General features: G+C 39.4%; 1 protein-coding gene across 1 annotated transcript; it reads left to right on the top strand.

The window, feature by feature from the left end:
• The first annotated feature begins 9,809 nt into the window (after positions 1-9,809).
• LOC149832318 (mannan endo-1,4-beta-mannosidase 7-like) lies at positions 9,810-13,546 on the top strand. Its single transcript, XM_090014443.1, has 5 exons — positions 9,810-10,224; positions 10,335-10,529; positions 10,600-10,722; positions 10,941-11,143; positions 12,927-13,546. The coding sequence occupies exons 1-5, from the start codon at positions 9,907-9,909 to the stop codon at positions 13,378-13,380; spliced, it is 1,293 nt and encodes a 430-aa protein (XP_089870569.1). The 5' UTR covers positions 9,810-9,906; the 3' UTR covers positions 13,381-13,546.
• Positions 13,547-15,787: the final 2,241 nt, after the last annotated feature.

Genomic DNA, 15,787 nt, shown 5'->3' with positions numbered 1-15,787 from the left:
CTCTACATCATTTCAGCTTCCGCGTGCGTTTGGATCTTGGATCGTGGATCGATGTGTACCGAGTTCACCGTAGCATTGCATCATTTTGGTATCAGAGCAAAGGTTGTTGGATTTTTCAATCCGACATGATTCTCTATGTTGTGGGGAGTTCAAAAAAAATTTTAGGTACCATTCACCATGGCTGGTCGAATGGGCGGTCGAGGTCAAAATAATTTTAATAGGGGAAACGATGATCGTGACCACCAATATGAGATGTGTGATTTGCAAAGACAACTCACTGAGTCTAATCGTCGAGTTGAAGAGTTAACTCGTCAGATGGCCGAAAATGTTAGATTTAACGATCGACGTGATGAGAGGAGTTCACACAGTTCTCGAGGAAACCGTGAAACTCAATCGTATGACTCTGATGATGACTTCGAGTCACATCGACGAAGTCCAGAGAGAAGAGATAACCTACTGCTGTGGAGATCCCATTGGGATTCAGGCTTATGTTTTGATATCCCAGAATTCAAAGGAACTGGAACTCTCGAAGAATTTTTGGATTGGATTAGCGAAGTTCGCGAAATCCTTGAATTTAAGGAGGTACCCGAAGATCGTCGTGTAGGATTGATATCCCTCAAATTAAAGGGTCGAGCTGCAGCCTGGTGGTGACAACTCATGCAAACGCGCAAACATCAGGGTCGTGCCCCGATTGAGCGTTGGGAGCACATGGAGCAGAAACTTCGTGCTCAATTCTTACCATTGAACTATCACCGAGAACTTTATCAGAAATATCAAAGTCTGAAACAAGGAACCCGTTCAGTGGACCAATACACCGAAGATTTTCATGATCTCATTGCTCGGAATGACATTCGTGAAAGCGAAGAACAATTAGTATCGAAATATATTGGAGGTCTGAACTTTCAATTACAAGATATGCTTAACTTCGTTGAGTATTGGACTGTGTCCGATGCTCATCAGAAAGAGTGTCAATGGGAAATGTCTACTCAACGAAAGACCTTGGCGAAATCTAATCAAACTACTAGACCCCTATTGCAGGCCCCAGTAGTATCAAGCGAAAAAGTTGACCCACCCTACCGACACCCCAATGCAAATAACCCATCTAGAGTCACGAGTCAGAATGCTCAGGTAGGAACCCAAGTTTGAACTTCTAGTTCCAATAATCCCATCAAATGCTATACTTGTGGGAAACCCGGTCATAAGTCCACATAGTGTCGTGGCAAGACCCTCTTCATCGAAAGATCGCCAATTGAGGATGATTCGAGATTCGATCCAGAGTCCAATCCTGTTATGATGAAGAACCAAAAGATTTTAAGGGAGATATTGAAGAAGAGTTTGTGGAGGAGGATGTGTTGTTGCCTGATAGAGGTGAAACACTTATTTCTAGGCGAGTTTGTTTAGCTCTGAGACAAGAAACAAATGATCGATGGCTAAGAACTCACATATTTGAGTCTGCTTGTACCATCAATGGGAAAGTATGCAAATTCATCATAGATTCTGGTTGTTGTGAGAATGTGATTTCGATTGAAACCATGACCAAGTTAGGTTTGAGTTGTAAGACTCATCCTCATCCGTATCAGATGTCTTGGCTCCAAAAGAGCATCGATGTTCATGTTGATCGGCAATGCTTTGTTAAGTTTTTTATTGGAAATACCTACTTCGATCAAGTCTGGTGCGATGTGCTTCCTATGGATACGAGCCATCTTATTCTAGAAAGACCTTGGCAATATGACCGAAATGTCATACATCATGGTAAGTCCAATGTCTATTCCTTCACTTTTGAGGGTAGAAAAATCAAGTTGCTTCCTTCAAAAGATTTGCCTCCTTTGTCTTCCACTTCGTCATCTATGGCCCAAACCACCATTCTTGTTATGGTTCCTCCATCTCATGCTGTTACCCCCATTTCGCCTCATGAGTCCCTTAAGATCGTTGTATCTCAAATCAAGGGACCCAATGTGTTCATCGTCAGGCATGAACCTCAAGATTTATTGAAATCTCATGTTGTCGCAAAGGATTCCCTAGCGGATCCTTCTCTCAAAGTCGGTAGTGTTCCTATCATTGAAGTTAATGAGGAATCCATGATTGAACCCTCACCTATATTTGATAAAGTTTCGATGAGTGCGTTCATTTCTGATTTAGTCTTTGAAAAGTTGAGTGAAAGACCCATCCTTGTTAGAGAGTTCAATGAATTGTTCGAACTTTCTTCACTTTCTGACATAAAAGATCATGAAGAGTTGTCTCACATCATTTCTGACAACCCTTTATTCATGGAAAATATTAAAAGTTGTCCAAGCAGGTTCGAGGACAACTTCATCTTTGACAATCCACTCTATGGTGATGTTGATGAAGACATCAAAGCATTTGCCTGTCAAGATGTCATCGATGACTTCACACTTGTCATTCATAATTCCATTTATGAGGCTGATGTCGAAATTGAAAAGCTCAATCCAAGCCTTGATGAGTTCATGGACATCCTTATCAGTGAACCCAACATTTTTAAAAACTCTCGTGGTGAATCGATGGATGTTACAGTTTACCCCGCGTTGCGTCTGACATGATTGCCGATATTGTTCTGACAAGTCTCATTAGTATATTCATTGTCGAGTCAACGGTCAAAAAGGTGAATTTTATTGATAAGAATCAACAAGACATATGTGTCAATGAGCGCTTAGAGTCTCATTTTAGTCATGACGTAATAGGTCTAGTTGACATAAAAAACCCAAATCTTGTTTATGACCATCAGGGTTTAATGGATAATGTTGATTTTTTCTCTTTGATAAATCTTGATAGTACATGTGATTTTCAAACCAATAGCGCAAAATTTGCAATTTTGAATTACATGCTATATAGTCAATTGATATCTGTTTTTGACCCAAATTTTGGTATTATTTGTAGAGCGTTGATGCAAGGTAAGGTCATTAAATATAATGTCGTAGATGCTTTTGAGATTCAATTTCATTGTTCTGCTTTGTATTTGTTTGAATTACATTTTATAGAGCATATTGCATTGCAACAAATATTATTGTCATTCCAATATTGAATCTCTTGCCATGTTTACTTCACTTCTATTTACCTTGAACAGTGTCTACACTGACTATATTTTGAACTTGTGCAGGAATTATGGAGGGACGCTTGAGCAAATACAGGCTCCGAGGACGAAGCCTTTAGACCCAGGGGGGAATGATGCAGAGCATCCAGAGACAGAAGTAGATTTGGATCCAAATCCAAATATCAAGACCCATTCCAGACATCGCTACCCAAGGTGATCCACACGCTTACAGGACGTCTCTGGTCCTTCTGGATCTCTCAGTTAGCCGAGGTTCGTCGTGCTCCTTTTATTGTCTGGATTTCATTGAGGAATCATATTTTGGACTTTGTTTTAGCAATAATTATTTTATGTATTTTTTTTTAGGAGTCGGATTCTATGAATTCGAATAGTTCTAGTACCCTGTAGGATCTTTTTGTGGTACTAGAGGGTGTATGGGGTTCAAGGGTAGTTTTTATTTTTTCGCAAATTCTCTTCTCTCTTTGTGTTGGTGCAAGATCCAATTCGCAACCTATTTGGATCCGGATCTTGATCCGTCTTCATGAGGGGTGTTCTAGGTAGCGCCACTTTAGTGTGGTCCATCTTGGACCTCATTTGAATTCATGTTGACCAGTTCAAAGTCAATTGGACTGTTGGTGGAGTTATTAGTTTTTGACAAAAACAAGGCTTGCACACTCGTTTTTTTGTGCAAGGCTTGGGAAGGCCCAAGGTCTCTTTATTGTGGCTCTTCCCAAGTAACCTAAGATCTTAACTAAAGAGGTAGACCAAGGGGTGAGGGGTCTTATTTATTTTCGAAATTGGTAGTGTGGCTGGTTCTAGAGTGAGAAAAATCAAGTTTTTGGTGTGGTTGGTGCTTGAGAAAAGCTTTTAAGTGTGGATGTTTGGTGGAAGGTTGCTTGGAGAAGAAGGTGAAACCGTGTATCACCTTGTGAGAGGTTACAATCGTTGAGGCTGTACCAAACTTGTTCGTGGTGGTTGGTAATCCATCCCTACTGTTTGTGGTTCATCTTGTGGTGTCAGTTGCTTCCCAACGACGACCATTATCGATTTCAACCCGGATATCAACATTGATTCTTCGTTCTTGTCCTTTACTACTTTGATTCGCATTTGCTTGCGATTGTTCATGTTTGATCGTTGCTAAGTTGTATTGAATTATTAGAGAGTTGCAAATACATGCTTAGAGGAGTTTTATGTTAAAATTTGTCTTCTTTGATCTTAAGTTCTTTCGGATTATTGTTGTGTGTGAATAAACTTGGTCCCTACCAAAAAGACCAAAACACGGTTACGCGATAACAGATGAGTTTTTGATAAAACATTTGTATCAGACTCAATACTGAACGGATTTTCGTGTTGTTTAGCTTCCTGGAAAGCTAAAACAATTTCCTACAACTTTATAGTTGAAAGTTTTCTAAGATTCGTTCATTTGAACCTCTGAATCTTTCTGTCAAAGTCTTGTACTGATAGTCATCCACTGTCACCAGTTTGGTTCAGAACCAACTTAATAGTGTTCGGTATTTTTCTGATTATCTGGAGATTCCCTAAATGAAATTTTGATTTTTTTGATTATGTGGAAAGTTATAATCTAGACCTACAACTTTCATGTTTTTAGTTTTGATTAAATCATTGCTTAGTTGCTTCAAAAATATTGATCTTTGCTGCTACTGTCGAATCTTTGAATTTTATTTTCTGAAACAATAACTCATACCATTCCAAAATTCAAAAATAAGTATAAGATTATAGAAAATTCCAAAATTTGCGATATTTAGTGTTCTGAAAAGGTTTGGATCTGAACTTCATTTCGTCAGTTGTGAGTTTGTCCAAACTCTAAGGTTTGAAGGGTCAAAATTCCCTTCAAACAGTCTACCCCCTGAATTTCGATAATCTGTGTTGGACTTGTTTAGCAGTCCCGGTTTCAAGTCCGTGGAGCAATCATTCCTACTCTGAATCTAGTATTTTTGGATTCGTTGGAAAGCTGTGCGAATCTCGCACAACTTTCATTTGGATCTCCTCTGTCGAAACAGAGCGTACAGATCCCGAAAATTAGTTTTACAGAGTTCTATTCAGACTCTACATCATTTCAGCTTCCGCGTGCGTTTGGATCTTGGATCATGGATCGTTGATCGTGGATCGGTGTGTACCAAGTCCACCGTAGCATTGCATCAAAAACTCTTGCAGAGAAAAATCTCTCATTTGGAACCATGAGAAAACTCATACTTTTTTTCTTTTCATCTTCACTTTTTCTACATCTTTCTCACTTCCAAATGTACCCTGAACATGTTTGAAAGTGAGAAATACGTAGAAAACCTTATACAAGTTGAAAAAACCTACGAATGAGAGAGACTTTTTCTTTGAGATAGTTTTTCTGTAAAATACACTTTTTGATAAGAAACATTCCTCCAATGAAAGGTGAATGAATGTTGTGATTTGCACTCTCCACCACCCATCTCACCATCATCACCCACCTCCCGAGAAACCACCCTTCCCACGATGATTTTCTACCATCACCACCACCATTATCACCCACCATCACCCACCTCTCAAAAAAATGTGCCGGAGAAGCTTCACCACCACCATCACCCATTTTTCGAAAAACGGTGTCGAAGAAGCTTCACCACAACCACTATCATGCCACGATGATTTTTATTACAACCAACCATCACCCATCTCTAGAAAAATTGCACTAGAGAAGCTCTACCACCACCACCCACCTCACCTCACGGAGAAGCTCCACCACCACCCTTCCTCTCTCTCATTTTTTAAAGATTTTTCATTTTATTTTTCTCATGCTATAAGTGAAATTTTCATTTTAGAAAATTATCATATCAAAACTTCTCATATGCAAAATTTTCTTTTCTTACCAGATTTTTTCTTGCTTTCAAACTTAAACTACAACTGATCATGCCAAGATAGAGTAGGACTTTTGAGGTCCACATCCAGACCCACCAACTGCAGGTTGGACAAAAGATGTAGGCTAACCTTTCCCAATGGCAACATCCAGTACTCCATTCCTAATGCACGTGAATGCATCAGACCAAGTTAAAATAAAAAAAAGTGTGGAGTTTGAAAGATCCATACTTTCACCACTACCAAGGGCTGGTCATGGAGTGGGGATGTACGTTTTTGTTGCTCTTACTGCAAATCTGCCAAAGACTTGCAGACCCTTCAAAAATAGGAAACAATAGGCTCCACCACCTATTGGGATCAAAGGTTAGTATCTTCAGGATTGATCCGTACTAAATCAGGTCATTCACTTGCTGTCGGTGCTCCATCACCATCAGTAAAATCACCTCCACAGTTAATGCCAAAAATTCCGGATAGGTACCTTTGCCATCTGAACTATAGTCAGGACTCTGGAGAGCTAAATGTTATCATGACCGCGAATTATGTTTGATAATCAAGGTCTCAATCGTAGCTTCGTAGCCCACGTGGGATCCACACACCTCTGGCTAGGAGGCACACACAGCTTGGGTTGATCTTAGATAGCACAGGGTTACTAGGTTGAACCCAAATGTCAAGTTCCCATCATGTGGTATTGCCACTCGTACAAGAGGGCTAAGAATGTGTACAGTAGACTGTACATACCATCTAAGTATAAAGCACCCTCTTTTTCGAGTTCTTTTGGAATTAGTAGAAACTAGTTTTGAATCACGAGATCGCAACGTGTATGCAGGTTTTCTTTTTGAAAGGCTTAAAAATAAACGGCACATAATACATCAAATTTGGCTATTCAAAAACATATTTTTACATTAAAAAATACTTCCAAAGATGTAATCCTTAGCAAATAGACCATGCTAAACATATCTTAAGGGCTACATTGGATCCATCAAGCCTGCAGATTTTCCAAATACATAATAAGTATAATAGACTATACATACAATATCAATACTATATATATATATATATATATATATATATACACACACACACTTGGACTCTACAAAGGATACTTGTTGAGAAATTTTGATAATTTTAAAGTTGGAGACAGAAGGCTGCTGGGGATTATTTTTCAAAAGCGCTTTTTGATAAGCTATCTTTTTTTCGAGAATTATTTTTGAAACTATGGTTTCCATTGGGTTACTCGGGGTAAAAAAGACAAGAAAAATCATTTTGTGATCAAGCTTTGAAGATTAAAAAATAAAGGTCGAACAAGATTGTGCTGCCACATGTAGGATATGACGCCTTTATTTTTTATTTTTTGAAAGGCAAGCTGGAGTTAGGCAGAACCCCACCAGTTACACTATATACCATTGGGTTTTGAACTTGCAACGTCCCAACATACGGCGACGTGCACTAACAGCTCATACCAAGCAAGCTGAGCCCCGGTTGGTATGACAAGCTTTTCTTCCCCAAAACTAAACTCTCTTATTTGAAAAATGTCTTGCCTGGTGTTGCAGTAAGCATTCACAAAGACATCATCTCTCCATGGAAAAGTCTTAGGCTGATTAACACAGATCATTAAGTATTAAGAACAAAATGGGCAAGGTGGTAGCTGTTCAACCACTCACATGGTTGCACACATGAATTCTTGAAGAGACTGGTGGGAAAGAACAACGTCACTTTCTCATCACCCCCTCAGCATGTTTCCTCCTCATCTGAGTTGGGCGGTGCAAAGTAGGGATGGCAGTGGACCGAGGGCAAATGGACCCCGGCCTCATCTCGTCCCGTTTGAACCTGGGATGAAGGACATGAAACGAGGATGGGGTAGGGATGAAGGTTAAAATCAAAAACTTGTGCGGGATGAAGGCGTGAATGGACAATTACGCTTTCCCCCGCCCTGTGGGATGAAGGACATGAAATGAGGATGGGATAGGGATGGAGGTTAAAATAAAAAACTTGTGAGGGATGGAGGCGGGAATGGACTACTCTTTTTTCCCTGCCCAGTGGGATGAAGGACATGAAACGAGGATGAGATAAGAATGGAGGTTTAAAATCAAAACTTGTGTAGGATGGAGGCAGGAATGGACTTATGCTTCCTGTCCCATCCTCAATCTTTCTTTATGGATGACAATGAACGGAGAAAAAACGAAGCCCCCACCTCACCCCCACCCCATTTGGACCCGAGATGGAGGACATGAAACGAAAATGAAGGCAGAGATGGAGGTTAAAATCAAAATCCGTGCGAAGATGGAGGCCAGGATCTTGAGTCGGGGTTTATGTCATATGACATGGTTTAATGGATTTCCACCCAATTTGGCAGCCTACATTAGCCATTCACACCGCTTGTCACGTTCTGATGCAGCCAAAGCTTATGAGGTGACTCCTGCCTGCCCTAAAACAAGAGTCAAGGGCCCCTACCCTTAATTTTTTCTCCTTTTTAAGAGCAAGGAGGAAAGAAGCCTTGGGGAACTGCATCACTTTGCACAAAGTATAATCTTGTAAAAAAAAAAAAAAACGATTCTCTTTTGGGACCCGCTACTGCTTTTTGGGCCATGGTTGTTTTCGTTTCAACCAAATTAGTGGGTCCCAGCAATTACCTGCCCATTAATTACGGAAGTAGATTGGTACTAAATGGGACCGTTGATCAAGTAACTTTCTCGTCACTAGATCTATGACTTCACCTGTGAAAGAGTGGAGTGGATGGCAAAAGTGCCCTTTCTGTATGAAAAGTTCAGGACAAGATACCAAATGTATGGGACCATCTTAACTGTTGCATTTTGTCAGTAAAAAATTATTTGCTACTTCAGAACATTAAATACAGTAACGAATTTGAAGCATTTTTTTGATAATTTATGTGGTGGAGGAGAGACGAGGAAAGGCCAGGAAGGGAGACAGTGGAACATGGGATGCAGGGGAGTGGACGGAACTTGCACATGCCCTACTTAATGCTCACTACTGTGACCCTTATGTGCACAAATCCACGACACGTGGCAATGTGTACCACGAGAATGGCAGATCATGTTGCTTTTAACTATTCCAATTTTTATAACTTGATGTGTTTCCTATGCCTCAAATTGTGGAGTCATTAGTTGGTTTTCAGTTTGGTTTTGATGATCATATTTGTAGTTGTAAAGCTACTATACCATTGTTGAAATAAAGTTCAAAAGTTGAAAATGTAGTTACTACTAGGGCGAAAGCAAGCATCTTATTCCCCGCATTCTTTCTCTATTTTCCTCATTTCCTAGAGTAATTCTTCTGGCTTTAACATATTTTTTATAGTTTTCTAAAATGTGGTACTCATTAAAATGATCAAAAGAGGATTGCATCCTTGTTCTCTGGTTACATGTGTGAAACTAAAGATTACAAAACTTTTAATGCATGGTGAGCATCAGAATCCACACAAATCTTTCCTTAGTTATCAAAAGGACGAGGGGACTGTGAGAAGGACTCAACTACTGGTCATTAATAAATGCTACAATACATGTGGCACTTGATTGTGTATCCGAAAATTGACCAATGTCGGATCCAGTAAATGGAGCTCTCAACCTAACAACAGTCATCTCAAATGTGAGGAGAGATTACCTTAGCACAACGAGGGGTGGTTGTAAACTCCGGATGAGATTAGCAATATCCTCCTTCACTTGATGCAGTATTCTTTGATTTTCTGCGAGGAAAAAACAACCGACACCAAACAAGGAAATGTGGGGGCATAAAAAAAAAAATAGGGGCACCAATTAATGGCTATCATATTAAAATATTGTAATAGTGGACGTGTACGTTGTTTCCTGTTGTCCATTACTGTTTTGGTAACAACCGTTCAGGCAAATCTTTGTGTTCTATTTATACATGAGAAGCGACATCTCTCATCCTATTCTCCACCTCTGGATCACATTACATCACAGCATATTAGAGACATATCTCAATCTCTCTCGAGGACCTCAACATTCTGTGCTAGCCATATGACAGAGTAGAGCTTTGAAAAGATGAAGCTCCTGCTTGTGTTTTTTCTGCTTTTTCTGTCGGTGCAAGAGAATGGGGTTCCTGCTGAAGCACAGAGAGATTTTGTTAGGGTCAGGGGGATTCATTTTGTGATAAATGGGTACCCTTTTTATGCCAATGGGTTCAATGCTTACTGGTTGATGTATGTGGCTTCAGACCCTTCTCAGAGGGGCAAGATCACTTCTGCATTTCAGGAGGCATCTAACCACGGTTTAACAGTAGCAAGAACATGGGCTTTCAGTGATGGCGGGTATGGAGCACTTCAATACTCCCCTGGTGTATATAATGAAAATATGTTCAGGGTAAACCTTTTATTATAAACTATTTGTTTTGTTTTGGGTCTCTCTCTCTCTCTCTCTGGGACTTCTTTGTTTGGTGGTCATGTTCTGTAGCGGCTTGAATTTGGATGCAGGCTTTGGATTTTGTGGTGTCTGAAGCTAGAAGATTTGGAATCAAGCTTATCTTGAGCCTGGCCAATAACTACGATAGCTTTGGAGGAAAAAAGCAGTATGTTTGGTGGGCCAGAAATCAGGGGCAGTATTTGAGCTCTGATGACGATTTCTTTAGAAACCCAGTTGTTAAAGGATACTACAAAAACCATGTTAAGGTACATCATTCATCATTGTGCTCTTCTTCTTCTTCCCTCTCTCTCATTCATTTTACTGGTGAACTTGCAGACTGTGCTCACAAGGGTCAACAGCATAAATGGGATAGCTTACAGGGATGACCCAACAATCTTTGCTTGGGAGCTCATGAACGAACCAAGATGCCCAAGTGACACCTCCGGCGCAACCATTCAGGTGACAAACATCCCTTTTCCCTTTTAGCTTCTGCTAATAACACTATTGCAAAAAGAAAACCGCTGGAGTCCGAGAGCAGATTTACTGACAATCGCTCAGTCTTCCATCTCTATTCTCATTTTGGCCGAGTCAAAGTTCTTGTCATAAATGAGTTAAAGTACTATCAAATCTTTTAAGCATGTTAAAGTACCTTGTTTAACTTGATGTTTCTTGGGCAGGCTTGGATTACAGAAATGGCAGCTCATGTGAAATCCATAGACAGTAATCATCTACTAGAAGCTGGTATTGAAGGCTTCTATGGGACCTCATCATCGAGGAGTTGGCAATTCAACCCGGGTTTCCAAGTTGGAACAGACTTCATCAGAAACAATCAGATTTCAGGCATTGACTTTGCTACAATTCACTCATACCCAGACCAATGGTAAATCTCAAAACCCATGATGCTACTACTCTCACCAAACAAACTTCAAAATTTATGTCACCAAATATGGATGCCTAAGTTCAAAAAATTTGTCAATTTTCCATGAACCAAAAGCACTAACCAAAGGATGCCTCCACCCAACTTGATTATGATAAAATGCACATGATCTCGTTGTCCACAAGGGCTTTACATATCTGGCTAGGTATGTCAGCCTAAGGTGTTCAAGTTGAAGGATGTCGCGAGTTTGATACCCGAGGTGTGCACTCCTCACCATCGCCACAAAGCCCAAGCCAATGGCAAACTATACCCCCGGTGGGTAAAGGGAGTACTCATGGAGTTTTAACCATAAACACCAAAACAGGGCCATAGCCAACGTGAATCATAATGACAGTGTCGCCTTTTTATCAAAGACAAAAAAAAAAAAAATCCGTGGTCTCGTCCTGCAGCCTGATTAAAGAATATACAAAACATGGTACATTCATAAAGCCGACTGTAAATGGTTGCATACCCCCACCAACTCTTGGGGAATTGATGACAGCACTAGGCATATATGCATACCGAGTGCAAGAAATTTCAGCTACATTGAAGAAAGTTGCTTGTATCATGGTTTCAAAATGAGTAGGAAAACAGTTACATTATCAGGGTTGTTTCAAAAAATAAAGGATCCAACAAAATGCTGCCGTGTGTGCAAACTCGCATGGGACTTTCTGATGATTTTATGTTAGGCATATGCACATGCCATCATTTGTGGCTTAATTCAAAGCTCCGTCACCTATTCTTTCAGGGTTAGTATCATTGAAGAAAAATGACTTGTCATTTAATTATTTAAACTCGGGCTTATCCAACAACCAATATATTGGGTTGGATTTATATCCAGTGCCTCTCAGTTGATGTGTCCAGCTCGATACTGTTGCACTTCTTTTTCAATAATGCATTCAGTGGGGTTACTCGTTTTTCTTAGATATGTCAAACAAATAACTAATTATTGCCATTATTTGGTTCTTTTTAATGCTAACTTGAAGATAATCACTTTAAGAAAGTGATTTGACATCTTCACCGTCCATTGCTTCATCCCACGAGGACCCAACGGTCCTTATTCCATTTGTGGACTGTGAGCAAAGTGATTTGGCAGATCACCTGATCTGCTCTCCAAGTTCAGCCTATTGGTAATGGTCCAGACTTGGTTCTTGCGTGCTTTCTTATTTTTCTGTTTTAGGCTAACTGGGCATGGCGTTAAGGGCCCAGCTTTGAACCGGGTCCAGCCCAATAACATAGCGACAACCATTAAAAAGTACATTTTATAACCAACCATTTTCTTTGGAGATTATATGAACGTACGTTTTTTTCTCAAAAAGAAACAAATCAAGAAAATCTTGACAAAATAAATAGACCCCAATGGGCGCCCACATGGTCTGAGGCTCATGAATAGTTTAGTCTTACCTTCCCCGAGTTCAAATCTCTCTGTAGGAGCCTCCTTCCACAAGACGAAATAGATGCCAGGATAAGACCAGCGTGGCCAGGTCTCTGATCTTGGGTGTGGTTTTGTCCTTAAAATAAACGAAGAAAAGTGAATCAAAGTGTATGTGAAAAAGATGTACAAATGATAAAAAATGAGTAAAACATTAAACTAGGGTTTTTTTCTTTTTATTTTCCAAGATTTAGCTAAGAAAATTATTGGCTGTCACTACATACTCTACTCATAGTCCATCCTATGTATATTTGTAGCATACCGTTTATTGTCCGTGTAATCAACCTTTCTTGATTTTAATTGTTGCACGAGCAGGTTACCAAATTCAGGTGATGAAGCCCAGCTCTCCTTTTTGAACAACTGGCTGAATGCCCACATAGAGGATGCGCAGACCATCCTCAGAAAGCCATTGTACTTTGCAGAATTTGGAAAATCAAGCAGGAAGTCAGGGTTCAGTATCGACGAGAGGAACAAGTTGATGGACATGGTTTACAGCAAAATATATGCCTCTGCCAGAGGCGGTGGCGCCAGTGCAGGTGGGGCCTTTTGGCAGCTACTCACAAGTGGAATGGACTCCTACAGAGATGGGTATGAGATTGTTCTCAATGAGAGCCCCTCAACTTCCTATCTTATTGCTCAGCAGTCTCATAGGCTGAAGCAGTTCAGCAGAATGCTTGCCAGGGCTATAGACGTCAGGAGATGGAACAGAGCGCAGGCCCTCAGGGCTCAATGGGCAAGTAGACCAAAGGGTGGTAGGACAGGCAACTGAAACAAACAGCAAGAAAGAAAAAGTAGTGTGGATGGCAGATGTTGGTAGCTGTAGATTATGCTGTAACTCACTTTGCGATGTCTGTTCATCCAAGAGGATGCAGTGCATATATGTGTGTGCCTTGTGTATCATATCAATAAAGATGCTGGTAGTAGGTACTATAAAAGTCAGTCTTCATGTTTAGCTGATGTTGGTAGTAGGGGATAAGCTTGATCTTAATTTGAGATGCATGCTGCTCATACCAAACGATTCAGTGAAAAAATCTTGAATTTTTCAAAGGACCCAACTTTGCTTTTAGTAAGATAAATATAAGCAAATTTAGAGAAATTATTAATGAAAGTTATGAAATATAGATTACCCCCTCCCCCCGAGTTGGGGTATTTTTATGATTGTGTATGAGTTTAAGAATTTTAAAACCTTTTTTTACTTTATGAAAAAGTTTTTTTTAAAACTTTGTTTGAATGTACAGGCATCATAATAAATGTTCATGCTTGCAAACATAAATTAAACATAGTTTACTTATTGAATCCAAAATGCACGTGACCAAAATCTATTTTGCCATACGTCAAGTGGGTCTAACAAGTAAACATAAGCAAAGACATTATTATTGATCACATTTAGTTTGAACATCTCATAAAAAATAATATCTTTTTTAATAAATACACAATTTTATGATAACATTAAATTACCAAACCATGGTCAGTAGAAAGGCAGATATGAGGTTCTTAGTTATGGTTGATACATATACACATTTGTGCGGGTAAGACTTTACCTGAATATAAATTTGAGTTTGAGAGTCTTCCATGTAGATTCGACTCATGATATCGTATGCTTTAAACATATTTTAGTCATTATAAGTGTGGATTGTAGACCTTGAATCCACATATCACCCTTGATTCATTTGAACTATAAAAATTGAGCTTACAATATGCACTAGGTTTTCTTCGAGAGCTTCTGCCTTGATGCCTTATCTTTTACGATGATGATATTTTTTTGCGTAATGTCCCGATTTGCTTCACATAAAATAATTTTTCATTTAAATTTCTTAAAAAATTTGAGTTTCTTGTTTTTAGACATTAAACTGGGCTTGAACCTTGACTTACGATATACCATATTCATTTTGGTACCTACTTCTTTAACTTTTTTTTTTATCTCTGAGACGAGCTTCTTCTTCAATTTGAAGATGAGAAATAACTTGTTTCAAAGTAAAATCTTTACTTTTATGTTTTAATATATTACAATAGTCTTTCCATAAGCTCAGTAATTTTTTAATTATCGTAGCCACTTGAAAAGACTAATCAAGGTTCATGCATTCTACCTTAAGTTGATGAGTCAACGATTGCATTTAATCAACTTGAGGTAGACTAAGCTTGTCATAAAAAACTTGAAATACATATATTTGCTAACAAGCAACTTACGGTTTTTTGCATCTTCTATGTTATGTTTATTTTGAACAACTTCCCAGAGCTTTTGTGTAGAGTGTGCTTCAGAGTAGATATCAAACAACGGGTTGAACAAGACATTCAAAATGTGCCCTCGACATACATAGTCATCTTTCTTTCATTTGTGACACCTTCTGTTCTTAACAATTGTTTCTTCTTTTCGTTCTGGAGGGCAGAGTTCAGTTAGCACGCACATCACTTTGGTCATGGTTAAGAAGATCATAATTTTTTTGTTTGTACTTGAAGTTGGTACCATTGCACTAAGATGACTATTGAATCTCCTAGTTTCTGACCTTTACAATGGACACCATGGAACTAGGATGTCACGTTTAAATTGTTGAAAATTCTAGTATCTTTTAAGGAATCAACGTGAATGATGCTTGGAGGCATGCAATAAAAGCACTTTATTAAAAGCAATAGTTGTCCCACCAGAGATGAACCCAAGTGCAGAGGAGTAGTGATTAACGTCGCTTCTGGGATACAACCAAGCCTACACCTCATGTGCATTGCCGGTCACTCCTTGCACGTAGTAGACAAGCTACCACGATATGACGAACCTTGAATAACTTCACAAGAGAAAAATAGAGGGAGTGAGAGAGCACATGAAGAGGAAGTTCATAGACGGTCTGACATATGGCATTTGGGGTTTATATAGACTGAGTTTGCATGAGTTCATAAAGGCCCATTAACATTTAAACGGGTTGCATGCATCCATTATGATCTAATGGGTAGCATGCAACCATAATGGCCCAAATAAACACCCTTAATGGGCTACCTTCGCCCACAAACATGCAATCAATGTCCACTAACATCTCAACATTCTTGGACATGTTGGGGCTAGGCATTAAGGCTAGGTGTCGCCCTATAATAAGATCACAAATGACCTTTGAATGCCTTAGTCAACCCTTAAAACATTTAGGAAAAATGAATCTTATTAAGTGATATTATGAGGTACAAATTCGTGC

This window comes from Nuphar pumila, chromosome 7 (genome assembly GCF_984573655.1).
Source record: "Nuphar pumila chromosome 7, dmNupPumi1.hap1.1, whole genome shotgun sequence".
In the NCBI taxonomy this organism is placed as follows: domain Eukaryota; kingdom Viridiplantae; phylum Streptophyta; class Magnoliopsida; order Nymphaeales; family Nymphaeaceae; genus Nuphar; species Nuphar pumila.
Note: the sequence above shows the minus strand (reverse complement) of the source record. Positions and strands in the feature narration are given on the sequence as shown.